Below are 15,644 nucleotides of genomic sequence, written 5' to 3'. Positions count from 1 at the left end.
CATGATCAAATTTCAACTGCAATGTTCATCAATATTCACTGGATACAGAACTATCTGTCCAGAATCTTTTCCCTTTCTTTTAGAAATCTTTTTTTTTGTAAGATTGCATTGAAGAAATTACACGTTTTGTGGCCGCGGTAAAATAATTTTCCGTGGGAAATAAATTCATCGAACACGACAGCGCTGCACGCCCGTTGTACATTTCATCGCGTCAGAAATAGATTTTTAACCGCAAACTAGCCTGTGGAACTACGAAACGACCATGCTCATCAAAATAGTTGCTATGTTCAGAAACCTTTTAATCTCCTCATCTGATGCTACAACACGAAAGAGGGCTTTCCACCCTGCCCCAGCTTCGCGAGGTTTTGCGAGTCACGTATTCCTAGTTAATATAACTGAATTAACCGTTCGGTTAAACCTGCGTAGCGGCTAACATCAAGTGTAGTGTGTAACGTCTTTGTGGAAATGTGTTGCAAAGCTTACCAAATAATTCCAATTTTAATAGACGAAAAACAGTTTCTAAGACAATGAATACAACTTTAGGAACTGTTCATAACAAGTTTGTTCGAAGAGGACCCACCTTGTCAGGGCTAGGGGGTTATCGAAGAAACCACCTATCTCATGAACATTACCAACAAAATGTTATTGGCTTTAAAATTTGAATTGAAAAAGAAATATTTAGCTAGCAAGATTCAGCATTGCTAAATAGCAAGAAAAGTGAGGTTTGAATCTCATTGTCATTTTTCACTGCTGGATAGAGGGGTGGCTATGCTATAAAAACATGTTCTTTTGAGGTTAAGGAAGCGGGGTGCAGGCAGAGACCACCATCTATTTTGTGGTTTGGTGGGTCCTGTTTGAGTATAATCGTGTTAACCACTTCCCTTAAAGAAGTTATGACATGCAAAGCAGAATCCGGTCGTCACAATCGGTGTAGGCCGTTTTATGACGTCAGTCTAATAAAACAAAAATACCGAAATCACGTAACTGAACATCTGTTGAAAGCTGATCATCAATTTTGAAAGAGTCCAGGAACCTCTGCAAGTTCCACTTTTGGTGAAATTTAAACGCGGCGTTAATTCATCACTTGCGGGAGTCAAACCGAGAGTAGCTGGCAATATGCAACAATTGGTACAGAAAACCACATGGGATGTTCAGAGTAATGCATTTGTCATTGCTCTAGCGTTGTTTGGTAAGTGACAGCTAGATATGGACAATGTGTTCCAATAACAGGTTGAAAACTTTAACCAGTGTTCCGCGCGAATTCTAAAGCCCAACGCACACGACTCAGTAATACGCAACATTTGCTATACAACCTCAAAGTTAGTGTATCTGACCTAACAAATGATTCGTAGCGGACACTGTCGTTATGTAAATGTCATGTTGGCTGAGTGTTCAACGAAGCAGATCAGCTTGTTTGAATAACTGAAAACCATCAGCAAGCAATTTTTGAGTACTAAAGAGTCAACAAACACAACGAAAGATTCTCTGCTAGCAGAACTATGCGTTCCGTGATTTTAAGCCGGTGAGAATTAAAAACTCTAAACTACAACACAAATGTGCGGAAGAGCCTGAGGTTTGGAACCGCAGGTTCAAAGGAAATTATTTAGTAAGGTCAAAATTTGTGGTACTAACCTGATGTTTATTCCGTTTAATCCGCTAAGACGAGCTGTGTATAAGATTTCTTGAAGACGGTGACTGAATTCTTTATTCTGCTTCACAGCCTATCGACAAATAAACTCACACACTTTTCGGAGCCGATAAAATTTGTTGATGGGCTTTGATATAATGCGTGATTTTCGTAATGAACTGAAAGTAGGCAACAAATGGAAAAAGAAAGTTATTTTTATCCAGAACCGAATTCGAAATGAACGTTTACTGGAGTCGGCGAACTGTTAAAAAGGGACTGAAACTTTTCTACATGAACCGTTTTAATGAAATAGTTGCTGCTGATTTTGATCGGTATACACCTAGCATTAGAAGTACATAATTTTGTTTGTGTACGGTCCATACAACAGTCTTATTCATGATATCACTGTGGTGCTGTTTACTGATTTAGCGATAAGCTTAAGTTGATAATAATGTTGAACGTCAGCCGACGTTGTACGAAGACAGCTCTCCGATCTTGGAAAGAAAATCAACAGTGAGCTACACCCAGTGTTACAAGCAAGAAAATTCAGTTGCTGATGAGATCAAAGTGACAGAAGCGAAGACACCTCTCATTAATCATAATGGATTGTTTGTGTGATGCAGATTATGTGGGCTACACGCCGACACCTTTTTCAGTACATTAATGAACACAAGCATTCTGCTATTGGGAAACACCATAGTTAATGGAGACTATGGAAACACTTACGGGACATATATACAAAATCAAACGATTTATAATCAGCGCGAACAATTCACCATTCTAAAGAAATGGCGTGGAGAGCTTGATTATCTAATCTACGAAATGCTTTTTCATTAGAGACAAGAAACCCATGTCGGAAATCGTGTGTTTGCGCAATCAAAACATTTTTAATACGTTAAGAATTGATTGTTTAGTTGACCGGAAAGGGATAGGCCTCGAACCTGTCATCTTTAGTAACTTCAGCCAATCAAAGAACACATTGTACAATCTGCTTTATCTTTGTCCTAGAAATCGAAGAGTGTGTTGTAATCGAATTAGGGACATCGTGAGAAAAAAATATATTTGTTAAAATTCTATCGTGATTCAGTGAGTGATTTAAGCGCGAGTTTATCGGGAAAAACATTGTGTTGTCAGGCAAAAATCCAATTCCCAACACAAAGTGGCACCTCCGACGGGACAATGAGCGGAAAACAACGAAACATAAAGAGAAAATCAGCCAAGAAGCTCAAACAACACCGTGACAACGATGGAGGCGTTGACCTCGGAGTTGGACGTGCAACTAAAACTACTAAAGTTTACTCAAGGGAAGACCAAAGCAATCGTCGAGAAAGCGAACAGGGAAGGAATAGAACGGCATCGGGATGTTTTGCGAGCAATCGTTAAGAAGGTCGAAAGTGTAAAAACGAAAATCGAACAAGCGAAACTGGAGAGTGGCGTTCAGGTTGACGAGCTAACAGAATGGAGCGCCGGAGTTGAAGCACAACAAGAAACTGCTGACGAGGAGATCACGCATTTATCGGATAGACTAGTTCAAATGAATTACAAGACAAGGATGCAAGCGAAGGAAAGCGAAGAGGAGCTGGCAGAGCGAGATCGACAAAAACAGCTTGAGTTTGAACGTACGCAACTGGAGATGAGATTAACATATGAGAAGAAAATCGAGGAGACAAAGCAAGCGAAGACCACGGAACCGACCTCGACTCAAGCCGTGAAGACCGCCAAGCTTCCTAAGCTTGTAATTACAAAGTTTTGAGGCGATTTAACGGATTGGCCCCGGTTCTGGAGTCAGTTTGAAACCGAGATCGACAAGGCAGAAATAGCTGGTGTGACGAAGTACTCCTACTTAAAGGAACTCGTACACCCCAAGATACGAACAGAAATTGACGGCTTGCCCTTTTCATCAGAGGGATACGAGCGTGCGAAGAACATCCTGTCAAGAAAGTATGGCCAAACAAGCGAGGTCGTGAACGCGTACGTGGAAAACATCATGTCTTTGCCTACAATTAGTGGAACACAGCGAGCCAGAATCCATGATTTCTACGAGAAGCTTCTTTTCAACGTGCAGTCGTTGGAAACAATGGGAAAACTGCGAGAGGTGAATGGATACGTGCGGATGACTATCGACAAGCTACCAGGGATAAGAGGAGATCTTCTGCGAACAGGCGATTCTTGAGGCGAGAATGGAATTTCCCAAAGTTAGTGGATGAACTCCGGAAATGGACAGAAAGAACCCCGTTCCAATCAAAGCAAAGTGACAAGCCCTGGCGTGACAAGAATTTTCAAATCCAACAGGAGAGAGATGGCAGGAATCGGGGATGCGTTTATTGCGGAAAACAAGATCACAGATCGGTTGAATGCAAAACGGTTGTCACCGTCGACAATCGCAAGAAAGTACTTAGCAACAATCGCCTTTGTTTTAATTGTACCGGAAGCGAACACAGAGCTGATGATTGCAAGAGCCGTTCCTTGTGCCAGATTTGTCATAGAAGACATCACACGTCCATCTGCAACAGCGTTAGTAACCAGCTAATGACAGCGACTACAATGGAAAGACCAACTGTGATTTATCCGGTCGTAGTAGTGGAAGTGCTGGGAGTTAAGTGTCGTGCGTTGCTAGACACCGGTGCCGGGAGTTCGTACGCTTCAGCAGCATTACTTGATCGCCTAAAGATCCGTCCTCATCAGCGAGAAGTAAGACAGATCGAAATGATGATGGGAGTGGCTACTAAGCCCGTAGAGATCGTCAAGGTCCAGATAAGTTCACTGAAGGGCGATTTCCTCCTCGAAACGGACGTGACCTTGGTAAACATAAAACAGCTTTTATCTCTGGAAACCCTCGCTACCAACAGGTCCTGGAAAGGTACGACCACTTAAAGGGAGTGAAGATGGACGACATGGACACGAAGGAATTCCTTCCAGTGCACCTTATCTTGGGGGTGTGTGACTATACCAAGATCAAGACTGAGACAGCACCTCTTATTGGAGCCGCGAACGAGCCTATCGCCGAAAAAAACAAGTTTGGATGGACCATTTTTCACCAGGCAAGGAAGTGGATCTGCCTCCAATGTTCCTGACTCAAACATCAACGGTAGATTACGACAACTTGTGCAGACTGGACGTACTTGGACTCGCGGATTGTGCAACTGGTAACCAAGACGAAGTGTATTCCGAGTTTAAGGAGCAACTTAGACGAGACGAAGAGGGTTGGTACGAAACTGGCCTTCCATGGAAGGGGACCCACCCACCTCTACCAAGCAACGAAGCAGGAAGTCTTCGCAGGTTAACCGGCGTTGTTAAGAAGCTACGCAGCCAAGGAATGATAGAGCGTTACGATCAAGTGATCCAAGAGCAAATCAAGACCGGAATAGTCGAGAGAGTCAGCGGACCTGCAACTGGGCAGCATGAATTTTACATTCCCCACAAAGCAGTGGTACGTGACACAGCAGAAACCACCAAGCTTCGTGTAGTGTATGACACGTCAGCACGGGCCTACTCCAGTGCACCCTCACTAAATGAGTGTTTAAATCCTGGTCCACCTCTTTAAAACAAGCTCTGGAGTGTCCTAGTTCGTTCTCGATTTCATCCAGTTGCAGTGACAGGAGACACCGTGATGCGCTACGATTTCACTGGTTGAAGGACCCAAGCAGTCAAACAGTGGAGACGCTGAGGTTTACTAGAGCCCTTTTTCGGTCTCACATCATCGCCGTTCCTCCTGGGAGGCGTAATTCAACACCTGTTGGGAGGTGCAGACAAGACTACCCAGACATTGTCAGCGCTTATACGTAGACGACCTTATCAGTGGTGGCCCAACAAGTGGAAAGACAAAGGAAATCAAATCAGCTGCCCAGAACGTATTCGCGAAGGGTACCTTCGAGTTGCATAAATGGCATTCGAATGTGAAAGAGTTGGAATCAGCCGCGTCAGAACCAGTCTTGATCGAGGAAGGAACGTACGCAAAGGAGCAGTTAAACGTACCCGCAAGACAAGGAGCTACCCTGCTTGGTTTGCCATGGGAGAAAGAAAACGACACTGTCGGCGTGAGTTTTCCACAAGAGAAGGCTGATGCTAGCAAGCGGGGAATTTTAAGCAAAGTGGCGAAGATCTATGACCCACTGGGACTTGCCTCTCCTATCTCGTAGGGGGGTAAGCTCCTCTACCGTGACGTGTGTGACGCCAAGCTAAACTGGGATGCAAAGCTACCAAGAGAGTTGATGCAGAGTTGGATCCGTTGGGAGGAGCGCCTTCCTGAGCAACTTACAGTTCCGAGGTCCTTAGCAGCATATCAAGAGGACGTTCAATCAATCGAGTTGCACGCCTTTGGTGATGCCAGTGGTAAAGGCGTGGCCGCGGCCGTGTATGCTATAGTCGTTCAAGAGTCAGGCGTCAATCAGTGATTAGTGGCAGCGAGAGCGAGACTCTCCAAAAAGGGACTGACGATCCCTCGGCTAGAATTGGTGTCTGGACATATGGCAGTGAATCTCTTGGCAAACGTGGCCTCAGCCCTGGATGGATTTCCCGTAATGGAAAAGTATTGCTGGCTCGACAGCACCGTTGCCCTGCACTGGATCAGATCCCCAGGCACATATAAGCAGTTTGTGAGCAACAGAGTTGAGAAAATACAAGCACATTCAGAAGTGACCTGGCGGCACGTAGGGACATTAGAAAATCCTGCTGTCCTTGGAAGCCGTGGTGGAGAAGTGCTAAATCATCCCTCTTGGTGCAACGGACCGAAGTGGTTGAAGAACAAAGCGTACTGGCCTCCAAATATTGTGACCAAGGCATCAGAAGAATCAATGGTAGAAGTGAAAGCAACGCAAGAAGTCTTTGCTGTGGCGATAGTAACTACAGATGAGCTAGACACCCTTCTTGAGAAGTCTAATTACTGGAAGACGATGAGAATCTGCGCGTGGATAATGCCGTTCGTCCACAACGTTCGTTCAAAGAAGATAGGAAGACTTAAGGGACCGCTGACCACTGAAGAGACTAACAAAGCGAGAATCTTTTGGGTGAGAAGAGTCCAGACGAGAGCCACAGCGGATAAGCATTATCAAGAAGATTGTTAGCAACTGAATTTACAACCAAACCAAGACGACGTATTGGAATGTCGAGGCAGAATCCAAGGGCATTTTCCAGTGTATTTGCCCGATAGTCAGCGCTTCACAGAGAAGCTTGTAACACAAGTTCATCTTGGAACGCTTCACGGGGAAGTTGTCAGTACCATGGCAAAGGTTCGAGAGCTGTACTGGGTTCCGCGCCTAAGAAGATTGACCAAAAGAATAGTGAAGAGTTGGCACGGTCGTCGGCGATTTCAAGCACAAGCATTCTCATCCCCTCCTCGAGGAGACCTCCCAAAGGATCGGACTGAAGGTCAAACGCCCTTTCAAGTCGTCGGCGTCGATTACGCGGGACCGTTAAGGTACCGTAAGAACGCGAAGACAGAAGGAAAGGCATACGTGTTGCTGTATGCCTGTAGTGTAACACGTGCTTTGTTTTTGGATTTGCTGCCCAACTTGGAAACCAAAGAATTCCTCGCGAGTTTCAAGCGCTTCAAGCGGAAGACCGCAAAAGGTGTATTCAGACAATGGAAGGACCTTCGTTGGTGCCGCCCAGTAGATCAAGCAAAAGATGCAAGATGAAAAGTTTCAGAATTTCCTCGCCTACCAAGGGGTCAAGTGGCAGTTCAATTTGAGTCGTGCACCGTGGTGGGGAGGACAGTTCGAGAGAATGGTGGGACTCGTCAAGGGAGCTCTTTACAAGTGTATTGGAAATGGCCTATTGTCCTGGGCTGAACTTCAAGAGGTACTATTGAACATAGAAGTGGCACTCAACAACAGACCACTGAGTTACGTGGATGAAGACATTCAGCTACCCATCTTGACCCCGAGTTCCTTCCTGTATGGTCAACCCAACATGCTACCAGAGTTAGAGCCTCATCGCATCGAGGAACATGACCTGCGGAAGAGAGCTAAGTATTTGAGGAAGTGCAAGGATACACTTTGGTCACGCTGGACAAGAGAATACCTTCGCGGACTGAGGGAGAGACATCGGCTGAAGCACAAAGGAGACATGACCTATCCATCCAAGGGAGAAGTCGTTATCATCAAGTCAGAAGAGAGGAACCGGGCACACTGGAAGATGGGAGTCGTGGAAGATCTAATCATCGGCCGTGATGGGGCTATTCGTGGGGCTAAGCTAAAGTCCGGGAAGTCACATCTGGAGCGCCCAATTCAGCATTTGTATCCACTTGAGTTAAGCTGTGACACATCAGTCCAGACCCCACCGAAGACCCTGAACGCAGACGCACCAGTCTACAGGCCGAGAAGGGATGCTGCAGCGGCAGCTAGTTTCCGCATTCAGGATATAAACGAGAATGAACAATGAACAGTGAACAATGAACAATACATATAATAATTATTTGATGATCATGACTGATTTTCCAACAGTTGTAAGTTTTGTGGACATTTGCTCTCTCGAGACAAATGAGGGAGGGGGGGGGGGGGGTGTCGGAAATCGTGTGTTTACGCAATCAAAACATTTTTAATACGTTAAGAATTGATTGTTTAGTTGACCGGAAAGGGATAGGCCTCGAACCTGTCATCGTTAGTAACTTAAGCCAATCAAAGAACACACTGTACAATCTGCTTTATCTTTGTTCTAGAAATCGAAGAGTGTGTTGTAATCGAATTAGGGACATCGTGAGAGAAAAATATATTTGTTAAAATTCTGCCATGAGTCAGTGAGTGATTTAAGCGCGAGTTTATCGGGAAAAACATTGTGTTGTCAGGCAAAAATCCAATTCCCAACACAAACTGAAAACTCAATCTGACTCTATAAAGTAAAACTATTTACCTCATGTCAAATTGTGATTTTAATCATAAAAAACTATATGCAACTAAAACTTTTGCACGTTTTTCTATATGTAACTACCCGCATAATCGCACTTACGCAACTTTCAAAATTAGGTAACATGGAGTAATCGAAACGTCAGTCAATATTATAATATAATCGCTTGTTTTTACTTTAAATTGTTTATCGAAAACCCCCGTCATTAGAAGCTTCCGTCGACCATGAAAAGATGCCAGTTTATCATCAACACTGACTTCTGAGTTAGCCCTTCCGCAGATACCTTCTATGACGTGAATTAAGAATTTAACAATGCGATAGAAAGGGCTTGAATGTGGAATGGCATAAATAACATGTACGTGCAACAGTTACATACAGTCGACTCCTGATATCTCGAACCTTCAACGGAAATTGAAAAAGGTTCGAGTTTATCGGGAGTTGAGAACAAATGACCGGAAATAAGGAAAAAACGGTGTTTATTGTGTATTTCTATTCATTCAGTGTATACATTTTAATCAAATTTAATTATAGAGAAATCGAGCGGAATTGGAAACAATATTTGTAAATTATAAATCAGAGCGTATTAAACGCAACGTGAAACAAAACATATGCACTGTACATTAATGTGCCCTAAACCAGCGAAACCTAAACTGGATTGACACGTTTTGTGTAATGCAAAAAAAATACAAACAATACACGTGCGCTTCAAAATAAATTCAATGTTTTGGGGTTACAAAACGCACTTCAGTACTGTTTGTTCTGACCTTTCGATACTTTGTTGTTGTTGCATGAAGTGGCATGGTGAACAATTCACATTTATGAGCGAAGTGAACAAATTTTGACCGGGGGACTTTGACTGAGGCCCCGTCCACACGTATCCGGATATTTTTGAATCCGCAACTTTTTCTTTCCGGATACGGCTATCGTCCATACGCATCCGGCGAATTCGCAAGCAAATCCGGAAATTTTTGAATCCGCTCTCCAGAGTGGAAACTTTTGAATCCGATAACATTGTTGCGGATTCAAAAATATCCGGATACGTGTGGACGGGGTCTGAGAAATCGTGGCGTCAAGACGTACTCTTAAAGTGTTAGCGTATATATACTGTATATGCTGCAAGAGGCCCATTGTACTGAAAACACAACGGAGGTATGGACTAGCGAATGGGGTTACAAAACGCACTTTAGTTGCTGCTCCAGCAACAAAGCGGGAGTCGGTATTCTTTTTAATAACAATTTCAACTTGAAGATTCTAAAGGTTTTTGTTGATTCGAATGGCCATTTCGTAATATGTGATATCAAAACAAACTGTAAACTTCTAACTCTAGCTAATGTATATCCACTTAACGAGGACGACCCAGATTTCTTTCAGGCTGTTTTTAGTCACTTATCCAGCTTTCCGACTGTGAAGAAATTATAATCGGAGGTGATTTTAATCTAGCCTTGACTTAGTTAAAGACAAGAAAGGTGACCTTCCAAGAACAAATAAGGACGCCTTGAAAGTAGTTCAAGGTTTCTGTGAAAGCCTTGATTTGTCCGACATATGGAGAATTCTGGTCAAATCTGGAAGCAATATTGCAACATTGCTCAGGCAGACATTATCCCAGGGTTCAAAACTGATCATTCATGATTACTCTAAGTTTATCTTTACATTCAAACCGCCAGAGGAAATGGCTTTTGGAAGCTGAATACTTCGTTACTATCAGAAACTAGCTACCTAGGTAAAATCAAGGCGACAATAAAAAGTACTGTAAGCGAATATGAAAATGATAAGACGGTCAACCCTATCTTACTTTGTAAAATGGTAAAACTCAACATGAGAGAGAAATCAATTTCTTTTGCACCATCAAAATAACCAGAAAAAATGAACAGAGAAGAGGATCTAGTGAAGTCAATCGCGTTATTAGGAAAACAACTTGACAACGGAAACAGTTGTGAACCTCCAAGCCAGAATGTTATAGAAAAATTTAACACCCTAAAAAGGGACCTCGAAAAAATAATAGAATATCGGATCAAAGGTGCAATCCTTAATGAAGGGGAAAAGAATACCAAGTACTTTTTAAACCTTGAATGTCGACATTTTAAACAAGAAATTTGATAAGTCAATTGAAAATTAACGACACTGACTTTGTCACTTCCGACGTAGCAATTTTATCCGAATGTGTGTGAATCTTTCTACAAGTCTTTATACTTCCAAGGAAGATGACGGCCCCCAGTTAACTTTCTTTCAACAAGTTAACGGAACTGTGTTGGGGATCAAGGAACAAGAGAGCTGCGTAGGTCCTTTGTGTGAAAAGGAATGTGCCGAAGCTGTAAAAAGCATGATTCAGACGGTCTCCCAGCCGAATTTTACAAAGTTTTCTGGAAGATATCTCCTCCCTCTTGATCTCCGCACTTAATTGCGCTTTCGAACCTGGCTGCCTCTCCACAACACAAAGAGGTGGTATCATTAATGACTTTCTATTTAAAATTGGGCGGCTTAAGGCATCGTCAGTCTAGAAAATTTTGAGGGCCGAACTAGAAAACACCGGCGGTTTCAACTTGCGAACGGGCGCGCGGCTTACACTGAAATATTTCACAAAATTCTTGTCACTGCTTCCATACTTGTCACCTCGATTTTATCTTTTTGTGCTCCACCTCTCTTTCACCTTCAAATTTCGAAAACTAAGAATATCAAGTAGGAAGGTGCGAGTAGATCAGCCAAAGCGCGCAAAGTAGTCGGTCACTGAAACTGAAAGTCAAATTGAACTTGTGTAGCAACCGTGTAATTTAGCAACGTAATAGGTAAATGGACTTTAACAATTGTTAACGAAATAATTATCTCACATGTATCCCTTAAAATTAAATGTTTTCTTTTTCAAACAAATCCTATTCTCTTTTAAGGATTAATCTTCGTCATTGGGCTGGTTGGTAACGGCATTGTGGTAGCAGTTGTCACAGCCTTGCGCCAGCGAGGTCAGAAATCTTCTGTTCAGCTGTTTCTTCTTCACTTGGCCATCTCTGATCTGATGGTGTGCCTGCTGTGCATTCCGCTGACCTTCTTCATTAACTATCACTACCCCACTGAGTACCACACAAGAGACAGTGGCCTGTGCAAGTTGGCGCGTTTCATGCAGGTACAATACACACAATATACAGCATTTAAAGTCATGAAATGAGTCGATATGCAATTTATTTTTTTGCGGTAGTCCGGTTAGGTGACAAGCGAGGCCCTGTTGGGGAGGGGGGCTGGAGGTTCAGCTATTCCTTGTCCCTCTAATTCTGAGAACAGTTATCCCTTATCCGTAAAAATACCAAGACTGTTCTCCCTAAAAGTATCTCTGTTTAAATTTTGAAAGATCACCGCAGTTATATACACAACTAAATTAGTTGTGAAAATAAAGCCTGGGAAAAAGAATCCACTCAATAACTGCTCCCAGTTGGGTTAGACGCTCAGGTGGTTTTATCGCTGCACAGGTATCGCAGAGGTCATGGCTTCGATTCACGCTCAAGAGTGAATGCTCTTTCAGGCTTTATTTTCACAACTACTTGAGTTGTGTATAGAACGGGTGATAATCTTTCATTTATTTGATCTTTATTCCACAGTTTACACATATGAATTTTCATATGTATATTCTATTTCATTTGAAAATTTTTGCTCTCCATTGCAGTTGGATACAGAGGAAAATTTGCTTTTGGTGTTAGTGAACGTAAGTAGATGACAAAATCAGAGCAGTTTTAGCTTTTGGCTGATCGTCTCCCAGATCTAGTTAAAACTTGTGGAATGCATGACGTCACATTCTAATGTTCAACTCTTCTCTTTTCTCCTCTGTTGCCTCAGTACCAGTCTTTGTAGCACAAAAATGCACTAATGTCCAGAAATGCAGGCAATGGCGAATTTGGCAATTTAGACGAAATCGTGCCACAGTCATAACGGTGATGAATTTGGCCAGATTTTGTCAAATTCACAAATAAATGCAAATAAGCTAAACAGGGAAGCCTGTCATGTTGGCGGATTTGACGATTTTGGCGAATGTGACGAATTTGGCGAAATTTCCTCAAATTGCCAAATCAATGCAAATGAGCTAAACACAAGGAGGCCAACCATGTTGGCGGATTAGACAATTTTGGTAAATGTGAAAAAAGTTGGCAAAATTTCGTCAAATTGACAAATGTATGCAAGTTAGCTAAACATGTGAAAGCCAACCATGATGATAGACTAATATTACAGTTCTAGAAAATATGACAAATTCCAGACATTGGGATAAACATCGTCCCATTCACCAAACAGCGCGCAAAAAATAATACAAATATACCTCGTTAATGCAAAATTGCGACTCACGCCTAAGTAACAAATACAAGTTAGCAATACTAAATATAATTTCACTGCAATTTGCCAGGGTTTTGGACAGCAAATGCATGCATGCATTTCTACCTTAAGCTGCTTAAGCAACTAATGTTAACTTCACAATTAACCTCGATTCTTCGCTTTCATTTTCAAGCAGCCGATCTCAGTTACTTTCCTTATCATTAGACATGTCTCCAGGATAGCTCTTCGCTCCTAAAACCTTCCCCAAAATCTCTCAGGAACATTTCACGAATCCATAGCTTCCCTTCTTAACTATGCCATTTTTAATTTTCCAAAGAAATGATACTTTTCGAAATTTTGCCATGTAGGGTTCATTGAATGTTCCCGCTCACATTCGCTACTGAGTGAGTTGGGAGAACCCTGCATGGGAGCATATTTTTTGTGTTACTGAACAGGTGACGACGGATAACCGACCGAGGGTGAATACGGATGCTGTAAATCATCAACAAAAGTGAGAAAAAAAAACAACAACAACAACAACAAAAACAGCAAAAGCATGAGTAAATTATGCCAATTGGGATTTTTAACCTGTTATGTTTTATTTGGATTATTTAAGATTAGCTTGGGGAAGCCAACTACACATCCACTATAACTAAGCGAGGAATTCCAACTTATTATCAATTATCCCTAAACTAACCCATTCATCTCTTCTCCCTAAAAAATTATTTTGCCAGTTATCCCTTATCCCCAAAAACCCCTTACAGTCAGCTTCATAAGTTAAATAAACTGGGATGTAAACAGTTAAGTTAAACGTAAACATAAAGTAAAACTCAACAAGCAATGTCTTTTTGCTTGTTTGTTTTTCATTTGTTTTCTGTTGATTAAAAGTTAAATGTAACTTTGATAGTTATTTACTTTAGCTTATTTTACTGCCTGTGCAAACGTATACCCATAACGAAGGCACATCTCGGTCACGAACAGTATCATATCATGCTGATCAATATTGAGTACTTTGAATTATATCATTACAATTTCGTGGAATGAATTAGTACTTTTGACTGAATTATTTCCTTACTTTCTTTCTTCTTCAGCATCTTGGTCCGGTACTTTCCGTGAGTCTGTTGACAGCAATAAGTATCGATCGCTACATGACATTTGTGAAGCAAGAATTCACATGCAGCCAAAGATCATGGTATCTGAAACCAGCTTGGTTAATCTTCTTTGCCTGGGTGTACGGTACAACTCAAAACCTTCCTGTATTCCACTCAGCTGTTGTGATTCCTATTAATTTTAATAACAATACAGTGTACTACTGCAGCACTACGCAGGGGAATACATTGTCAAGGAAGATCTATCTGGTTGCCTCACTTTTACTTGGTTTCGTAATTCCCTTAGCAATAATGATGGTGTCATACTATCGTGTAATAAGAGTTGTATGGACCAGAAATATGAGACTTGCTGCCTCTGTGACCTCCGAATCTAACCCTTCAATCAGAAATTCCCAACTCTTGGAGCGATCAAGGAAAAGAGTTCTTCGTGTGTTGCTGATTGTTGTCATTTGCTTCGTAACTTGCTGGCTGCCGTTTGCTGTCTACCATGGAATCTTGGAGAGACATCTGAAGGAATATCCGAACCCCATGGACGCAGCACGACTTATTACCTATGGTTTAGGCTTAGCCAACTCAATGTGCAATCCATTTATTTACTATTTCAATATTGGAGGAAAATCTTTTAATTCTTTGAAAAAAAATTTCCTTGAAATAATGGGAAGAAAAACAAGAATATCTCAACAAACTGCTGCAAGAGGCGACAATCCGCCATCCCCTGCAAACCGGAATATAACGGAGTTAGCCTTTCGGCTCCCAAACAACATTGCTTGTATTACAAATACTTTCACAATGCAAGCCCAAAAATGTGTTAAAAATATAAATACCAGATCGTAAATTGAGATTATACGTGTCAGGCTTGGCCGGTGGAATGCCAGGCCCTAAGGTTGGTTTTGACAGGATTGAATCAGATAGGTGTTGCTGGAACATTTGGTTGTTAGTTAGACAGCGGTGTACACAGTGCAATGCATTAGAGCGTTACTGAAACGGGGTATCAGTTTTAAAGCAAATTTGTTTTGGCGATTAAATACTAATAATAATAATAATAGTAAATAGTATAAAGGCTGTTGCGTGGCTCAGAAATTTTTATTTTAATTTCCTTCCTTCAGCGTCATGTAAAGTACATATCAACAAGACTTGGATGTAAATGTCCCGCCTTAGAATTCTTAGAGCTGGTGCTTTAGCAAATGTGTTGTCGACTGATACAATCAAAAAGGTAAAATCGACATCAGTAACCAGGCAATACCAAATTATTTGACCAAACCTCTGACATTCTAACAATCTATCACTCATAGACAGGACCTTTTCAGGCGATGGGGAGGTTTGGATGCCCCCTCCCCCCTCACCACCCTCCCTCCTACCCTACGGGCATTGCATACGTCTTTCAAAACCACCAAAGAGCTTTCAGGGCCGAAAAGTATTTTTGGTATCCCTTTTATACATATTACTAGTTGTTTTTGTACAAACTAACTCAACGAGTTTCTTGGTTTAAAATGTATTTGCTTTCAAAATTATCAAAAATTGAATTTTTTTTTTATAAATTTTCTGCATGTAAAAACGTTTTTTTCGGGTCGGAAGTCTTTTCGGCCGGGTGAAAAGCATGCCTGAAAAGCATGCCTGAATTGTTTACCTACCCGGAAATATATCTTTGGGAAAGAAGCATGTCTTGCCATTGCTCCACAGGAAAGTACTCTTGTTTGCTAAACTAGACTAAATTAAAAAAAATTGATATTGCCTCCACAACCTCTTCCAAAGTTATTTGAAAAAGTATGCAAACATAT

At 41.8% G+C, this 15,644-nt stretch overlaps 1 protein-coding gene across 1 annotated transcript; it reads left to right on the top strand.

The window, feature by feature from the left end:
• Positions 1–955: 955 nt before the first annotated feature.
• Positions 956–15,198, top strand: LOC146462358 (galanin receptor type 1-like). The gene is made up of 3 exons (XM_085085848.1): positions 956–1,189; positions 11,353–11,585; positions 13,849–15,198. Exons 1-3 carry the CDS (start codon positions 1,117–1,119, stop codon positions 14,698–14,700), a joined length of 1,158 nt encoding a protein of 385 aa, XP_084941974.1. The 5' UTR covers positions 956–1,116; the 3' UTR covers positions 14,701–15,198.
• Positions 15,199–15,644: the final 446 nt, after the last annotated feature.

This window comes from Pavona decussata, unplaced genomic scaffold, assembly GCF_977016875.1.
Source record: "Pavona decussata unplaced genomic scaffold, jaPavDecu1.1 SCAFFOLD_190, whole genome shotgun sequence".
In the NCBI taxonomy this organism is placed as follows: domain Eukaryota; kingdom Metazoa; phylum Cnidaria; class Anthozoa; order Scleractinia; family Agariciidae; genus Pavona; species Pavona decussata.
This window is presented reverse-complemented; position numbering and strand designations above follow the sequence as displayed.

Bases quoted from the DNA above. Each gene is read 5' to 3' on its own strand.
- LOC146462358 (XM_085085848.1), top strand. From the start codon at position 1,117: ATGCAACAATTGGTACAGAAAACCACATGGGATGTTCAGAGTAATGCA. The intron at 1,190-11,352 runs GTAAGTGACAGC...TTCTCTTTTAAG, and splicing joins CATTGCTCTAGCGTTGTTTG to GATTAATCTTCGTCATTGGG. The intron at 11,586-13,848 runs GTACAATACACA...TTTCTTCTTCAG, and splicing joins AGTTGGCGCGTTTCATGCAG to CATCTTGGTCCGGTACTTTC.